This window comes from Pararge aegeria, chromosome 26, assembly GCF_905163445.1.
Source record: "Pararge aegeria chromosome 26, ilParAegt1.1, whole genome shotgun sequence".
In the NCBI taxonomy this organism is placed as follows: Eukaryota; Metazoa; Arthropoda; class Insecta; order Lepidoptera; family Nymphalidae; genus Pararge; species Pararge aegeria.
The window spans coordinates 2,822,551-2,840,372 of NC_053205.1; the positions used below are offsets into that span (position 1 = coordinate 2,822,551).

The following is a 17,822-nucleotide window of genomic DNA, read 5'->3' on the forward strand; positions in this document are numbered from 1 at the left end:
ATAAGGCGTCTTTCGTGTCTTGTGGTATTTTTATTAGATAGGTACGCTAATATAATTTTTATTGCGGTCCTTAACACAACTCCTAACAAAGCTGAAGCCGCGGGGAACAGCTTTGTTAGGAGCAAAATAAAGTCGTGAGTTTTGAAATCGGAAAGGTGTGGCACAGCCACAGAGCTTTTATCATTATTTTGTATCATAGACAACAAAGGAAAACCGTTGTAGTTTTAATGTTGGTAAAACAATACAAACGTCAAAACTCAAATAAAATCAAACTTCAAATCAAAGCAATCAAAGTTGTCATAAAATAAATTTACCCGTGTGCCTTTACGAAGAATAATAGAAAATTGTTACGAATTGTATAAAAATAGTGATAAAATATTGTTTAATAATGGGTATAGCAGACTGTTATCCCGAGGAAAAACTGCCGCAGTGCTGGTCCGATGACGTGCGTATGAACGCTCTATTTGCCCCGTTCCGTCTGAAGTCCGCCAACCCCGAGTCCTGGGAGATGAAGATGAAGTTCTGGTCGGACATGGTGCGCCAGTGGTGTCGGTTCAAAATGGACCCTATAGTTTCCGCGGGGGATGTAAAGTGCGTGTTCCAGAGGCGTGGAAGAACCGCTGCGTGTCTTGATATCGTCATAGAGGAGATGTTTAGGTAAGTCTTTGTTTATTACAAAAATAAACGTGCTAAGGTTATTGCTTTAGCAGGCTCATGTTTTTTTTGTTTGTGTAGTCCGCCAAAATACATAGCTAAGAAAAAATCTAGACATGCTAATACCTACCAATTTACCATTCTTGGTCTGCGAAAAAATAGCCATGTTGCTATCTGTCCTTTCAACTAACTATGCTATAAATCAAGTTGATTGGTTGCTGAGTTAGGGTGTAAAGTAAGAGGAAACAAACACATTTTTGCATTTTTAATATTGGTATCATCATCATCACATCATCCCGTTACTGGCCCACTACCGATAACTGGTCTCCTCCCACAAAAGATAAAGGGGTCAAGGCTGTAGTCGACTGGGGTGCATATAGGATATGCTCAGGGTATGCGGATGATATAAAATGAAGAATATCTCCAGAATGAGTTTTAAAAAAACCTAAGGATAGGCATTTTAAGAGTTATAAAAAGTCTACCCTTAAGAATTTATAGCTTTGTACTGGAGATTTTGTATCATCGCATACCCTGTTCATTTACACTTACACACACTCACACATTTTCATGCTTGCATGATTGATTTTGAAAAATTGTAAACAAAAAAAAAGTATGAAATGTAATAAATGGGTTAAGTCATGTTATTAGTATATGTGTAAACTTTATATCGAAAAGAGCGAGACCTCCAAATACAGCTTTTTTCCAAACTTAAATGGAGGTCTTAGCCTATTGTTTTGTAATGAAATTTAGATAACAAATAAATAATTTTTCATTTTTCATTTTCATTTTCATTTTTCATATCCTCTGCACGCCACTGGTAGTCGACCACACTGTAGTCAACGTAGTTTTTTTGTTATCGCCATCTCACAATGTCATTTTAAATTATTAGAAGAGCAACCTGGTTAGAGCAATAATTTACACCCAAGCTTTTTTATCATTTACGTAGTCCTTTATACTATAATAGGACTTTTCTATAAGCTTATGTTTAATACAAACTTTGAACTTTTTAAGAGACATCTCCAAGATGTCAATTGGTAGTTTATTGTAGAATTGATGATGAAAAGTAGCCTATATTTACACTAAAAAACTCAATGAAAATTATCACATCCATCCACAGATCTGTAGATTCATCTTAGAGGATGAACTGTGGAACACTTTTGCTCTTATAATATAATATTAGTAAGCTTTATTTTTCAGGAGTGGAGAACTATCACCAATATCAAAATACCAACAAATATTACACAATGGTCCTGAGGGCTGGGTGAAATGGGGCGCTCGTCTCGCATTCAAGCCCGCAGCCTTGGCACTGACAGCTGTTACATCACTTCTACCCGCCAGACAGGCTATGGACGCTAATGGCCTACCTAAAGCCAGTATAGATTCCACACAACGTTTTGTTCTGGAAAGCGCAGTTAAAGTAAGGAAAAGTTTATATTTTAAGTTGTTTTTTTTTATTTATGGTTGAGCAGCAGTTGTAGCGCATAGTATTTTAGCTTGTTTTATAGAAAAAAAAATTATTTTCTTTTTAGTTGGTATAAAATTTAGTAACAGTTGAGATTTTTTTTATCAAATTTCACCTGTGGCCTAATAAATAATGCATGCTGATTCCGTTGAAAAGAAATCTATCTAAATTGACACACTGTAATCGTTTTGTAAACGAAAGCAATATTTTTTCGAGTTGTCAGTAGTTTGGTTTATAATTTTTATAAGTGTTTCTACCTACACTAGGAGGAATTATCAATTTTATAAATTTAAATTGCATATAAAAAATTTTGGAACCAACAGGATTTGAACCTGCGACTCTCTGGCAATCGCGGCCTGAGCGCTTTAGCCAATTAAAGGCTATCATACAGTTGATGCCGAAATTTGTATATGCCTTTTACATCAATATAGCGACTGTGCGGCCATCTAACAGGAAACATTGCAGTTTCAATCTACTTTTTAAAACAAGAGATGACTTTTTTATAACTTATATCGGTGCAGTTTTATTATACATTTTAAAATTATACATTTTATATGCCAAGTGTAGGTAAGAATGCAATGTGTCATCTCTTGTCATTTCTTTAAATGTTTATTATTTAAATTGTTCTAGGACCAAGCCATAGAGTTCCTTAACAACTTTCCACCAGGGGAGGATCGTATAGGCACCATAGAGGAGCTGATGAGAACCAGTAATTACACCAACCGTGAGGTTTGCGAGATACTTCTTGGCTACCTAGTCTCACAGGGTATGGCTGTCAAACAGGGGGACGTAGTAAAGCTAGGTAAGTCAAATTTGATAATCCTACTAATATTATAAATGTGAAAGTGTGGATGTTTGTGAGTCAGTCACGCGAAACAAGATGAAATTTGCCATGCGTGTAGCCTTTGACATGGAAAAGAACATAGGCTACCTTTTATCGCGATTCCTTGAGTAGTTCCCGAGGAAAATTGAAAATTGTTTACGAGCTACACTGCACGGCTTTGAAATTTGGTATGCATGTCACCTATGCTATGGAATAGGCCACTTTCTATACCGATCTTTCAAATAGTTACCGTGGTAAGATTGAAATTAACAATTTCACAAGCGCTCAGGATTAAAAATCTTAATCCACGCGAACCGACCCGCGGGTATCAGCTAGTCTTATCCATAAACTAATCCGACTGACGGCCGAGTGGCGCAGTGGGCAGCGACCCTGCTTTCTGAGACAAAGGTCGTGGGTTCGATTCCCACAACCGGAAAATGTTTGGTTGATGAACTTGAATGTTTTTCAGTGTCTGGGTGTTTAACTGTATATTATAAGTATTTATGTGTATTATATTCATAAAAAAAATATTCATCAGCTACCTCAGTACCCATAACACAGGCTACGCTTACTTTGGGGCTGGATGGCGATGTGTGTATTGTCGTAGTATATTATTATATTAAATCCAAAAGTAGCAGGCGTTACTTTGTGTGTTACAAAATATGTTAAATGTACAGAAATTTTCCAGTTACAATTTTATTATAAGTAAAGATAATATTATCTGATTCCCGCGATTTCGTTCGCGTAGATTAAGGTTTTTTTATTACCGCGGGAACTCTCTCATTTCGCAGCGGAACCTAACAAAAAAGTCGCGCCAGTAACGGAGTTAGACGAGGCGCTAGTTAAACTCATGTCGACGGAAACGCGACTGTCGGGAGAAATGGCGCGACTGACGCGCGAGGTCGCGTCAGCTGATGTGGAAGTGAGAGCAGCTATGAAATTAGGCAACAAACTTGTTGTAAGTATTACTATTTAACTAGCACTCTTAACTGTACTGCGTTCCTAGTACAACCTTTCCAGGCAGGAGACAAAATCCCATGATTTTACTCATCATCATATCAACCCATTAATGGCCCAGTACGGGGCTTGGATCTCCTTCCACAATGAGGAGGGTTTAGGCTGTAGTCCACCACGCTGGCCCAGTAAGGATTGGTGGACTCTACACACCTTTGAGAACATTATGGAGAACTCTCTGCAATAAATGTGTTTTAACATATTCTTTAAACGTATGCATTGGTAGGTCCAAAATTAGTGTATATTCAATCCCACAAATGACTTCTGTAAAGAGACAATATGCAGATGTCACTAATTTTTGACCATTTCTTGTAAGTTGACTGTTTATATAGACTAATATGTTGTCTTAAAAATACTATATTATTATATATTAATAATGGGTTGATATGATAATGATATATATTGATTTATGATTGGTCTGTTCCAGGCAAAGAACCATCTCCGCAAGAAACTAAAAGCACAACAGCGTCTCGACAGATGCGAGGGAGCCCTTGAGAATATTCGAGAGCTTGTCCTCCAAGCTAAGAATACAGACTTTAATACTACAGTGGTTGACACATACCGGTAAAAGTTTTATAATCTAGTATTAATGAACGAATGTAATGAGTGAATGAATGTAAAGAGTGAATGAATGTAATGAGTGAATGAATGTAAAGGGTGAATGAATGTAATGAGTGAATGAATGTAATGAGTGAATGAATGAATGAAATACACTTTATTGTACTCCAAATTAAAAAAAAACAAGCATTAAAAAAAACCACAATTAAAATAAAGGAAAAAAGGTACTGCGGCCTTATCGCTTAAAAGCGATCTCTACCAGGCAACCTACCTTTACGGGGGCTAGATGGCGATGTGTGCGTCACGTAGTATATAAAGTATGAATGAATGAAAATACTTTTTTTGCACACCACAAAAAGTACATAGAACAAAAAGAAAGTATATATAAAGTTATTCTATACTATATATTGTTGTTTTGTTATACGTTTCTTTTTGTTCTATGTAGTTTTTGGTGTGTGCAATAAAAGTATATTCATTCATTCACTCATTCATAATGTATGCATAGTCGTGTACACGGTTTCTCTATGTTCCTAAATTTCTTGATACTATAGCAGTTTTTTATCGTCTCGAAACATTGACAAAACATTTTTATAAAAATCGCCCCTCATCTCTCGAACAACCCGCTTCACATCCATAATCAATGCATGATCTCTTAGCAGTGTAGCGGTGGAAACTTTACAATTTCCCTCAGTCAAACTTTACCTCCTGTGTTGCAGAACAAGCGCCCAGGCTATGAAGCGTACGATGAAAGAAGGCGGTCTGGAAGAAGACGAGGTCTACAACACCATGGATAATTTGAAAGAGGTCAGTGAATTAAACAAAAGTGTGTGCGTGTCACCTTTACGCGCGATTGAAGTAAAACATTTATTATTATTTATCGATGAAAGAGTATAAGATGTTCCTGGGACTCCGCCATTTCATTTTATATTCACTATTTCATTTTGTATTCTATTTAAAATTCATTAGCATCACTTTCACGTTTTATAAATACAGTCAAAATCTGTTATAACGACATCGAAGGGACTACTCATATTTAGTCGTAAAAACCGATAGTTGTAACAACCGGTGACAGATATTAATAGGAAAGACAATACATGTATGTAAAACGCGATTTTTCTTTGATATTGATTTGTTTTCTTTGCGACATATTACAATTTACACAGTTAACTCATTAATATGTTTTAGTGCGTCTTGTGTAAAGATAAGTAACAAACAGACTTAAGAGGTATGACGAAAATTAAACGTCGTGAAAAAAATCTTGACGATGTAAACATATGTCTCGCTAAAGTAGTACAATGGTTTGAGGCTAATAACCTATCTCTTAACGGAAAAAAAACGAAGAGTATTAAATTCACACTACCGAATGTTAAACAAGTAAAAACCATTGTACAACTTAATAATGAGGAGTTGGATTTGGTGGATACGACAATCTTTTTAGGAATAACTTTAGATGCTAAGCTACAATGGGGCCCACATATAAATAATTTAGCGAACAGACTTAGTTCTGCAGCATACGCGGTAAAAAAGATTCGTCATATGACAAACATAGAAACTGCTAGGCTTGTTTATTTTAGTTATTTTCACAGCATTATGTCCTATGGCATTTTATTATGGGGTAATGCTGCTGATATAGATTCTATTTTCGTCCTGCAGAAAAGGGCTGTTCGTGCGATATATAAAATGGGCCCAAGAGAGTCATTAAGGGATAAATTTAAAGAAGTTAAAATAATGACGGTGCATAGTCACTACATATATGATAATTTAATTTATGTCCATAAAAATATATCAAAATTTAAAAAGAAAATGCACTGTAACAAAATAAATATTAGAAGCAAAAATAAACTCGTTGTGCAGTTTACTAGGCTACACAAAATTGCAAATTCATTCAAGGGCAATTGTATATTATTTTATAACAAATTACCAAATGAAATCTTTGAGTTGTCTCTCAATAAGATACAGAAAAATCCTATTATAACATTAAGGATTATTTAAACGATAAAAAAGCTTGGGTGTGAATTGCTCTAGCTTCATAGCTTAATTTAAATTTACTGGAAGATGGTGATAACGAAAAAATAAATTTACCCGGCTAAGTTTGTTGTGGGCTCTTCTTAGACCAGGGCGCGTTTGGAACCCTCGTAGCTTTAGATTTAAGTTGGCGAACGAAGTTATCACCATCCCGTTACAATTATGTAAACAATTATGTATGAACGCTTCATAAGTGCCTGTGATAGGCCTACATGAATAAAGACATTTTGAATTTGAATTTTGAATTTGAAGCGGGCCTTGAGGCTAGGGTGTGCACGTGCTTCGTTTCTAAGAATTATAAAAGACCCTAAACTTTGTTTACTTTTACGATAATAGCCATTGACCATTATACTGTGCCAGATGTGGATACTGTTACCTATTCAAATTGCTTACAATACAGCTGGACCGTTCGTTCTACAGATATAATTTTCCGAAAACATTAACCAAATGTGGTCGCTTACGGTGCGGTTTGTCGTAGTAAACCATGTCGTAAAAACCAATGTTTTCCAATAAGGCGGTCATATAGCATTCAGCCAGGACCTTTCATTTTGGTCAATTTAACCGGTGTGTTGTTCTAAACGATGTCGCCATAAACGATTTTGACTGTATTTTCATTTGTTAATTAGAATAATTGAGAGTAGTAGACCTTGTCATTGATCGTGGCAATCGTAAGAAAATTTATTAATAATTTATAGATTTTCAAAAAAATTTGCAATTTAAAATATATTTTTTTTAAACTGTTGAAATTCTATTCACTTTGCTATTCACAATTGATCCGTTTGAAAATATTAGAAATAAATAGTCATAATTGATTATGATATTTGCCACTAGCTGGCGTGTAAGTCAAGCAGCGTGGAGTATATGACATATACTTACGACGAATCCAAATTATTATTTTTAAATAGCGGAAACTATATATTACGTCAGACGTCTGACGTAAGCGTTACTTCCGTCAGAAAAAAAAATGAGTTTCTCCCTAGTCGCGGCTAAAGAAGTTTTGCTTCAAAAAAAAATTCTAAGAATATAAAAAAAAGGGATGGAAGTCCAGAAAACTTCAATGACAGTTCAAACCGTTACCTGTCCACAGAAAAGTCCTATTCTGCCCTCCTCAAGGTTGTTAACATTTGGCCAAATCTGAATTGAATGAATTAAATCACCGGAATGAGCCCGCATACTTTGACAATTGAAAGTGTACACTGTCAAACCTGACAGCTAACAAGGTGTCGGTTTTTTGTTTTCTGTTCTGTTCAGTCTGTCCCGTAGAGTATTAGTATGAAAAATGTTTACCTAGTAGGTGACTAAAATGAATTTTCATTGTAAGTTTATTATATGTATATATCGGTATATATATGTATATATCGATATATATTTATATATAGGTATATATGCATGTTTATTTAAATGAACCACCTACCTCTCTTCTTGAGCTGTGTTTAACGCCTTTCGTTGCCTGGAAGAGATCGCTATGGAGCGAAAACGCTGCCAAATTGTATACTTCTTGTTACATTTTTATTTATAACTAGCTGTTGCCCGCGACTTCGTTTGAGTTTTTTTTTTATTTTTTTTTCAAAAGTGGCATTTAATTTAGGTGTAATTCTACTGAAATTTTTAAGTTCTGTATTCTTATATAAAAAAGTAAATAAGTAATTATTTAAATCTGTTATCATTTGACGGCGTTATGGTGTAAAATCGTCAAACACTTTCGTCCCCTCTCCTAAAAGAACTGAGCTTAATTTCGGAATAAAAAGCATCCTGTATTACTTCTTCAGGAATATGTGTACAAAGTTTCATGATGATCTGTTCAGTAGTTTTTGTGTGAAAGCGTAACAAACAAACATACATTCACATTTATAATATTAGTAGGGATTTTACTATATGTTTATGTGGTGTACAATAAAAGTGTATTCATTCATAAATCTCGAAGTAAAAAGTAAATAAATAATCCTGTCCACCACGCTGGCCAAGTGCGAAAACATTATGTGGAGCTCTCAGGCATGCCGAAGGTTTTTCACGATGTTTTCTCTTCACTGTATACCAATACCTCACTAACTCCAATTCTTATACCAACATCTCAATTTGAAGGTCATGGAAAGCTACAGTGAAGTAGAGAAAGCACTCGGGGGAACACTTGATGAGCTGGATACAACAGAACTAGAGCAGGAGTTGAATGACCTGCTAGCTGGCACCGGCGGTACCGGAGGTACTCCTGGCAAAGAAGAGAAGAGCAGAGTTGGTGAGTTCTCTTCTAGAAGCTTCTTAGTTAGCTCGTGTGGAGTGTGTGATGATCTAGAGCATCACAATACAATGGAATTACAAATGGAATTGCTGCATATACTGTGGTGGAAGTTCCGACAGAAAACAAGAGAGGAGCAGAGCTGGTGAGTTTTCTTCTAGAAGCTTCTTAGTTAGCTGGTGTGGAGTGTGTGATGATCGAGAGCATCACAATACAACGGAATTACAAATATAATTGCTGCATATACTGTAGTGGAAGATCCGGCAAAAAATGAGAGAGGAGCAGAGCTGGTGAGTTCTCTTCTAGGAGCTTCTTAGTTAGCTGGTGTGGAGTGTGTGATAATCTAAAGCATCACAATACAACGGAATTACAAATGGAATTGCTGCATATACTGTGGTGGAAGTTCCGGCCAAAATTAAGAGCGGAGCAGAGCTGGTGAGTTTTCTTCTAGAAGCTTCTTAGTTAGCTGGTGATCTAGATCATCTTAGCACAAAGGAATTTGATATTGAATTGCTGCATTAACTGCGGTGGAAGTTCCGGCAAAGAAGAAGAAAGGAGCAGGGTTTTTCGTGAGGAGATTCTGCGTGGAGCAGAGCTGGTGAGTTTTCTTCTAGAAGCTTCTTAGTTAGCTGGTGATCTAGATCATCTTAGCACAAAGGAATTGAATATTGAATTGCTGCATTAACTGCGGTGGAAGTTCCGGCAAAGAAGAAGAAAGGAGCAGGGTTTTTCGTGAGGAGATTCTGCGTGGAGCAGAGCTGGTGAGTTTTCTTCTATTAGCATATTAGTTATCTGTTGTAGAGTTTGAGATCATCTAGCGTTTCAAGATGATCTCAAACTCTACACATCTCAAACAGCTGCGAACTGCGATCATTACTGCCTGCAGCGGAATTCTCTGTAACGAAAAGAAGAGTTGAGTTGTCATGTTCTAAAACTTTCTTAGTTTGCTACTGTGGATTACGAGATAATCTGAGTTAACTAGATACGATAGAATTCGATTAGGACTTACTGCAGTAAAGCCGTCGGAAGAAAATAAAAGGTAATAATTTATCTCTTAGAAATTTCTTGGGAAAAGTAGCGAGAAACAGGGTTGTTAAGTTATCTATATAACATGTAACGGAATTACGAAATACAGTTGAAAGGTGCATAAGTATATTTCATAAGGAATCACCCTGTAGGCATATTTATTTTTCCATACAAAATAATACAAAACATTCTCAGTGTTTACTTGTGACAACCCTATTGAAGATAAAAGACCGAAACGTGCATAGTACCTATGCTAAAAATAAAAATAAAATTTAAAATTTAAATCTGTTTATTATAAATAAAAAATACATGGTTGTTTAGATCTCAATTACAACGCTAATCTTAATTATGGAAGATTTTTGCGCTTGAGAGGGTTGCACAAATATATATTGATTATTATATATTAATTAATGTATAATGTAAGGAAAAAAAAAAACAAAAGAAACATTTCTATAGTGATAATTAATGGAATTTGTAGGAATGGTCTGGATGAACTTCGGCCTAGTAGTTTTTGCACGTACCCTGAATGTAATAACGTTTCAATTTGTTTTTGATTTGCTTCAGGTTTTTATTTTCAATTTCTTCTAGCAAAGGTCTAGGTAATTTTTCTAAAACACTAGGCAGGAGGTACTCCCATACCCTCTTTCCATAAACATTATTAAATGTGGGTGTTCTAAACAAAGGTAGGTAGGTTAAATGACGTAAGTGCATAGGTCTAGCATTCTTGTCTAATTTGCAAATGTTGTTATAATACTGGGTTATTATTGCTAAATCCACTTTGTCATAAACTGACATCACATTACAATATTTAAAAAGCCCTTCGTAATTATTTTTATGTTTATATTTAATTTTCAATGGAACTATTGTTTTCAGTAATCTAAGTTGCAATTTATAAATGTTTTGCAGATGGGTTTTATAAGTTCTGCCATAACTAGAGATGCCATAGTTTATAATCGAATCTGCTAGTGACATATATAGCAATCGTAGTGTTCTATAGGGCAACTTATTTTTAAGTATGCACATTTTCGCCAACACAGCTCTTAGTTTACATACATAGTCGGTATGCGGTCCCCAGTTAAATGAGTTATCAATCTTTAGTCCCAAGTATGTATGCTGTTTAACAATTTCAAGTACCTTACATGCGCATGACTCACGCCGTAGGTGCATGCAGTCACGCTCGTGAGCTTTAATGTTAGGAATAATGCTTGTTTTTTTGTATGGGGAGTGAATGTACATAAGCTTAGTCTTCTCATAGTTTATGGCAAGCCCTACGTCATGCGCCCATTTACATAATCGATCGAAATCACTAACCTCTCCGTAGCTGTTACAATATCTTGGTACTTGGCTACTTGACGCGATAGGTGGCTATCTGATTTCTTTCAGTAAAACTATGGCGATGGTTTACTCAAAAACTTTCAAGCGTTTCGGTTTCACAGATAAGTCTCAGAGACATTCAGTAATGTACCTCGAAATCCTGTGAAGTATTATTTCGGTTTTCATTTACACGTTGTATGTAATTTTTGTTACAGGCCAAAAACTGCCATCTCCACCAGGCGCAACTACAAGAAGACCTGGACGGAAGATCGATAGAGATTTCGTATTTGATGGTGAAGAACGGATGCTAGCGGACTTGAACGAGCTGGGTACGGGTGGAGTCGCCGATGAAGCAGCGAAGAAGATTGCCGTAGCTGAGGCTGTAGAAGGTGATACAGGATTGTTTGGAAACCGAATTAATTTCTCTCTCTTTCTCTTACTATCTCCCACTCTCTCTTCTATTACTCTTTCTCTCTATTAATTTCTTTCTCTGTTTTTCTCTACCACTAAGGGGGAGGGATAGTTAAATCCATATCTATTGTCCAATCCACTCAAAAAGTTTCGTTTCAAGTGATTTTTTTTTCGCAACAAACACTGCAACGCCAAAAATGTCTTCAGAGGGATATCATGAGGTGATAGTAATTTCTTTAGGTTAGGTATTACTTGAAATAAATGAATTTTGAATTTTTCAATCGTCTTAGTGTCACTCATAGCTCAAAAAATATTCACTCATAATGAATATTTTTATGAATAACTAGCTTTTTCCCGCGGGTTTGCTCACGTGAAGTTCAATTATTGATTTGGTAAATTTTAACTACAAAGTTTTAAAAAAAAACTTGCTGCTAATAGAAAAATATGAACGTTAATTAATTGAAAAGACAAAAACACGTTTATCTTTATTTTTAATCGAAAACCTAAAGTTTAATGGATGTAACTTGAAAAAAAAAATGGTAAATGAAGGATTTTATACAAACTTTCACCCCCCTTTAACCCTCTTAGGGTTGGAATTTTCAAAAATCCTTTCGTAGCAGATGCCTACGTTGTAATAACTATCTGCGTGCAAAATTTCAACCCGATCCGTCAAGTGGTAAGAGCTGTGTATTATATACAGAAAAACACCCAGACACTGAAAAACATTCAAGATCAGTCAGACAGACAGGCATTCACCTTTGCCTTTTATATATATAGATATACATAAATACTTATTATATACAGAAAAACACCCAAACACTGAAAAAAATTGATGTTCATCACAAATATTTTCCAGTTGTGCGAATCGAAACCACAGCCTTGAACACAGATAGCAGGGTCGCTAACCACTACGCCAATCGGTGTATTGACAAAAATGACAGGAGTATTTTTTTCACAGAAGCAGAACCGCAGATCAATCCGAAGAAGAAAGAGAAGCCAACAAAAGACTGGGACCCAACGACCAATCAGAGCGTTTCCGACACATGGAGTAATAAATTAGATACCCTGGCTGAGAACTATGGGGAACTTCGGAAAGATAACAGACTGCATCCAGGTAACTGTACTTGTTACTTTAACTAACTTTATTACTTACTAGCTCCTGCCCGCGACTTTGTCTGCGTTTACTTCAAAATTGGGTCTAAAGCTTCGCTCGTCAGCAATATTTAATTCTACCACGGGAATTATTTGAGAGATCGGTATAGAAAGTCAGTTGGAAAATGTTTGTGTGATGAGCATGAATGTTTTTCAGTGTCTAGGTGTTTATATGTATTTTATAAGTATTTATGTACCTATATTATACATAAAAATATTCATCGGTCATCTTAGTACTCATAACTCAATCTACGCTTACTTTGGGGCTAGGTGGCGATGTGTGCATTGTCGTAGTATATTTATTTATTTAAAAAAAAAAGTACATGCCCTTTTCAATAGCACAGGTGACATGCATACCAAATATCAAAGCTGTCTGGCCGCAAACAATTTTTGTTTTCTTTTCACTCGGGAACTACTTAAGGAATCGGGATAAAGGTTAGCCTACGTTCTTTTCCATGTCAAAGGCCAAAATGCTTGGCAAATTTCATCCAAATCCGTTCAGCTGTTTTTGCGTGATTGAGTCATATGAGTAGGAAAATACCCTTAATTATTGTTTTATTAATTAAAATACAACTACCTAATTTAAAAACAGTGAATTTGAAATATATGATAACTAGCTGTTGCACGAGACTTCGTCTGCGTATGATTTTGTTTTTTGATGTGGCATTAAATTTAGTTCTTTAAAAAATTTAAAGTATTCAGTATCGCTAAGCCTTAAATGAGGGTTTTTCTGGTGTCCGCTGAGGACACTTTCCTCTGTCTCCAACCACAGTTTGGGCGAAATAAACACATATTATAAACTCTACAGTACAAAAATAATCATTTAAATCGGTTATAATTTGTCGGAATTATGGTGTAAAATCGCCAAACACTTTCATCCCCTCTCCCAAAGGAACCGTGCTTAATGTCGGGATAAAAAGTATCCTATATTACTTGTAACACTTCCAAGAATAAGTGTACAAAGTTTCATGAGGATCGGTTAAGTAGTTATTGCGTGGAAGCGTAACAAACAAACTTACATTGACATTTATATTAGTAGGGATATATAAATTTCAGGGCAGGCTGTGCTTTCGTGCATCTATGAAGTGCACGCCACTGGTGCACGGGTATGTGACTTCCTAATTTAACCGTGCGCTGCGTTCTCCACAGGTCAACCCCTGGATGTAGACTTCACTACCCCCCCACAGCACTACAACGCTGAGTTTCAAGTTCAGGACCACAAGTCAGCAAACGGGATATGGCTTTTCAACAGCAAAGATGGAGAAAACCTCACCCCGAGCACGGAATACAGCAGGTATCGTGGATTTTCAAATGATGTCCCATTTGTGATAGTCCCACAAGTTTTAAGGTCAACGTAAACAGTGGTTCCTTTGGCGACCTCCCTTGTGAATTTAAGCAGGAAGACCCGGGCTCGATTCCCGGCAGGGAGTGGGGCAGCGATAAGGCCGCCTTTTGAACTGTCTGTGTTTTTTTTCTATACTTGTGGAGTACAAACCTCCATGTGATGTGAACTTTGACGACCTCCCTGGCGCAACGGTCAGCGCTGTGAATTTAAGTAGGAGGACCCGTGTTCATATCGGTTTGGGAACTTATAATTTCAGAATTTTCTCTGGTCCGTTGTGTGAGGCTTTGGCCGTGGCTAAATACCGACAAAGGCGTGCCGCTAAGCGATTTAGTGTTCCGGTGCGATGTCGCGTAGAAACCGATTAGGGGTATCACTACCATACTCGCTGACAGGTTAGCCCGCTACCATCTTAGAGTGCATTATCACTTACCACCAGGTGAGATTACAGTCAAGGGTTAACTTATAGAGAACAAAAAAAAATGAAAAAAGCCTTCAGGATTTGATAAAAATACGTTTTTATAATGCATTAAATAAATAAATTTATATACTACATTAAAATTATATACTACAATTTACATCTAGCCCCAAAGTAAGCGTAGCTTGTGTTATGGGTACTCATATAACTGATGAATATTTTTATGAATATAATATACATAATAATAATATACATAAATATTTATAATAAACTAGCGGACCCCAGCGCCATCTGGCTGATTTTTGAATCTAAACTATCCAGGGTGCCACACAAACGCATACTAAAAAAATCAATCAAATCGGTCCAGCCGTTTAGGAGGAGTTCAGTGACATACACACGCACACAAGAAATATATATATAAAGATATATAAACACCCAGACACTGAAAACCATTCATGTTCATCACACAAACATTTTTCTACATGTGAGAATCGAACCCACGGCCTTGGGCTCAGAAAGTAGTGTCGCTGCCCACTGCGCCAATCGGCCGTTAACATTAATCATATATCATAAGATTTTAGATTCTATTTTATGTCATCATACCGATTTTGAAAAAAAAAAAAAAAATATACTACGACAATACACACATCGCCATCTAGCCCCAAAGCAAGCGTAGCTTGTGTTATGGGTACTAAGATGACTGATGAATATTTTTTATTAATAATATACATAAATACTTATAATATATATATAAACACCCAGACACTGAAAAACATTCATGCTCATCACACAAACATTTTCCAGTTGTGGGAATCGAACCCACGGCCTTGGACACAGAAAGCAGGGTCGCTGCAAACTGCGCCAATCGGCCGTCCCAAATTCGCTGCGAAATCTCAGAGATTTTATCGTTCCAGCTCCGAAAGTCCCGGAAAATCTTCATGCAGCAACTTCCAAATGGCGCCTGGCGGTGAACGCAGGAAACCAGATCCTTGGCCCAAGGATGACAACTTGGATGACCTTGAAAGGAGATTAAAGAACCTCAGAGGGTTCAACTTATAGGTACAGCGTGTAAATATTTAGTTTTAGGTTAGAAAATTGTCCCTTTAAACTCTTTGAATACATGATTGCCTGGTACTTTATCTCCTCTTTTACCAGGGAATCATGTATTCAAAGAGTTTATGTATGGAGCTGCTTCCACATAAAAATCTGTAAATATTACATAGTAAGGTCTAGGTACCAGGGTCCTATTAAATTAAAGAGGGTTTCTGCGTTATGCACGTTTGCGGCCCGCCGACCTACATTGAAAAAGCGTGGTGGGCGAAGGCTCTAATTCCTTCGCTGCTTTAATAGAGGGGTTTTGGGCTTTTGCCCAGCGCTGGGACATAAATAGTTTGACGATAACAAGGATAACGACATTTCTCAGGTACCAGGCTATCATGAATTCGAAGAGGTATTTAAACTTTATCCCTATATCAAACTTTGACCAGTTACAAGCGACTCGAATGAAAGAGTTTATATAAGCTCTGACATTACGACAAAGTCTCACAGTGATTGCGAACGCACAGTGTAGGTTTCACAAATCATATTGTAGAAAGGAGACTGTGCGTTAGGTATAGACTTCTGTGTAGAACTTTTTAAGTATAGATCATAATAAAGTCCGATCGTTGAAATAATGCGTTTTTAAATCGGATGGACGATGTAACTTTGAAGTGGCGTTGAAATTCGATATAATTTGTTTAATTGTTAAGTATCCCTGATGAATAATCACTAATAACTAAATCATTGTTATCTTTTCTGATAATGCTATAATTTTGTACAAATAATAGAAATAAATAAAAAAAATATCATATTGCGTGGTTATGTCACCTGTTTATTACGTCACGAACGCTTTCTTCCAGCGGCCGCACTGAATTGTTCCTAAAAAGGCCGTGTGACGTCATAAATCGATGGATTTTTATACCTAAAAACATTTTCATTTCAATGAAAACCACAAAAAATAAACTAAAAAAATTGTAATAATAAAATGTAAATAAATAATTATATTTTTAACTTAGCTAAGTGTATTTAACGAGGTTTTTTTTTGATATATTTAATGTAAAACAACAAAATATGACAATTTAGATAGATAGGAATGAAAATATTTCGAAAATTAAAAAAAAAAAAAATTAGGCAGCTTTCTTTAGAACGCGCGCTTAAGCGGTAGTGAAAAATAAAATTTGAACTGTACCTTATTATGTCACAGTAATAGAGACCTTATGGTGATAGTTTTAAAGTCGTATTTTCTGTATTGTTCATTTATACTATGCGACTTTTCCAATAGGAGCATTGTTTGTAGAAGAATTTGAGTTTTAAATTATATTACATAAGGTCGATTTTACTCTGACGTTAAGTGTATTGAAATTCGAAAGCAATTATAATTGCAGGGTCGCAAGTCTAAAAAGTTTTAACATACTGTAATGTTGGGAATATCCGAATCCAACGCCACGTAACGCGTGTTAAGTTAAATCAAATCGAAAAATCAAGAGACGTGGAATCGGGATTAGCATTGGTAATAATTATAAAATTACTGTAAGCAATATTTATGAAGATAGAAACGCACAATATTTGCATTGTTAACGAGTTAGAAATTAAAAAAAAAAACGGCGAGCGAAACGTGCGAGTCGAGCTCGCGCACGAAGCGTTTCATTATCTATGAACACGTAAAAAACATGTCTTCTCATAAATATTTATTTTATTTTGTTTTTAGTACATTACAGCGGCCAGGGATATACATCATCTGTGCAAAAATTCAACTGTCTAACAATCACGGTTCACGAGATACAGCCTGGTGACAGACAGACAAACAGACAGACGGTGTCTAAGTAGGGCGGGACCCTACTTATCGATTATTATTTCGTATATTATATAATAGTTTGCAAATTTAATAATACATATATGCATAATATAATAATTATTGTGTTATGTATAAACTATACTAATAAAACCACTAACCCGAGGTTTGTAACCTATATGCCAAGAACTACTTAGGGCCAATGCACATGACGATATTTAAACGCGCGGACGACGCGCGCTTCTCATTTTGCAGCTTTTTCTTACACAGCATGGAGGAATTTATTTATTTGCATTATTCATGAAAAAAAAATACTAAATGCATTGGTTTGTTATAAATAAATACTGCATTTGCAAAACCGTAACTTATAATGATACAGCTATAATTTAGAATTTAGATCCGATAGATTATTCCAAACTCGGTTTATATTATCGCTATAACCTTGATTATCTCATGTGGCAGATTCACTACAAACAGACTGACTTGACGTTCAAAAAGTGCTTATAAACTACTTGAAATAGATGAATTTTGAATTTAATCAGAAATCGATCTAAAACCAT

The 17,822-nt window shown here is 35.9% G+C and overlaps 1 protein-coding gene across 3 annotated transcripts; it reads left to right on the forward strand.

The window, feature by feature from the left end:
* Window positions 1-388: 388 nt before the first annotated feature.
* LOC120635310 (charged multivesicular body protein 7) lies at window positions 389-16,443 on the forward strand. Of its 3 annotated transcripts, none has more exons than XM_039906281.1 (11): window positions 389-657; window positions 1,852-2,071; window positions 2,747-2,918; window positions 3,731-3,897; window positions 4,381-4,517; window positions 5,228-5,315; window positions 8,619-8,769; window positions 11,325-11,498; window positions 12,479-12,634; window positions 13,822-13,966; window positions 15,347-16,443. In XM_039906281.1, the coding sequence occupies exons 1-11, from the start codon at window positions 389-391 to the stop codon at window positions 15,489-15,491; spliced, it is 1,824 nt and encodes a 607-aa protein (XP_039762215.1). In that variant the 3' UTR covers window positions 15,492-16,443. The 3 variants fall into 3 exon arrangements, with proteins under 3 accessions (XP_039762215.1, XP_039762217.1, XP_039762216.1); XM_039906283.1 differs by having other exon boundaries at window positions 15,356-16,443; XM_039906282.1 differs by having other exon boundaries at window positions 12,485-12,634.
* The last annotated feature ends 1,379 nt before the right edge of the window (window positions 16,444-17,822 follow it).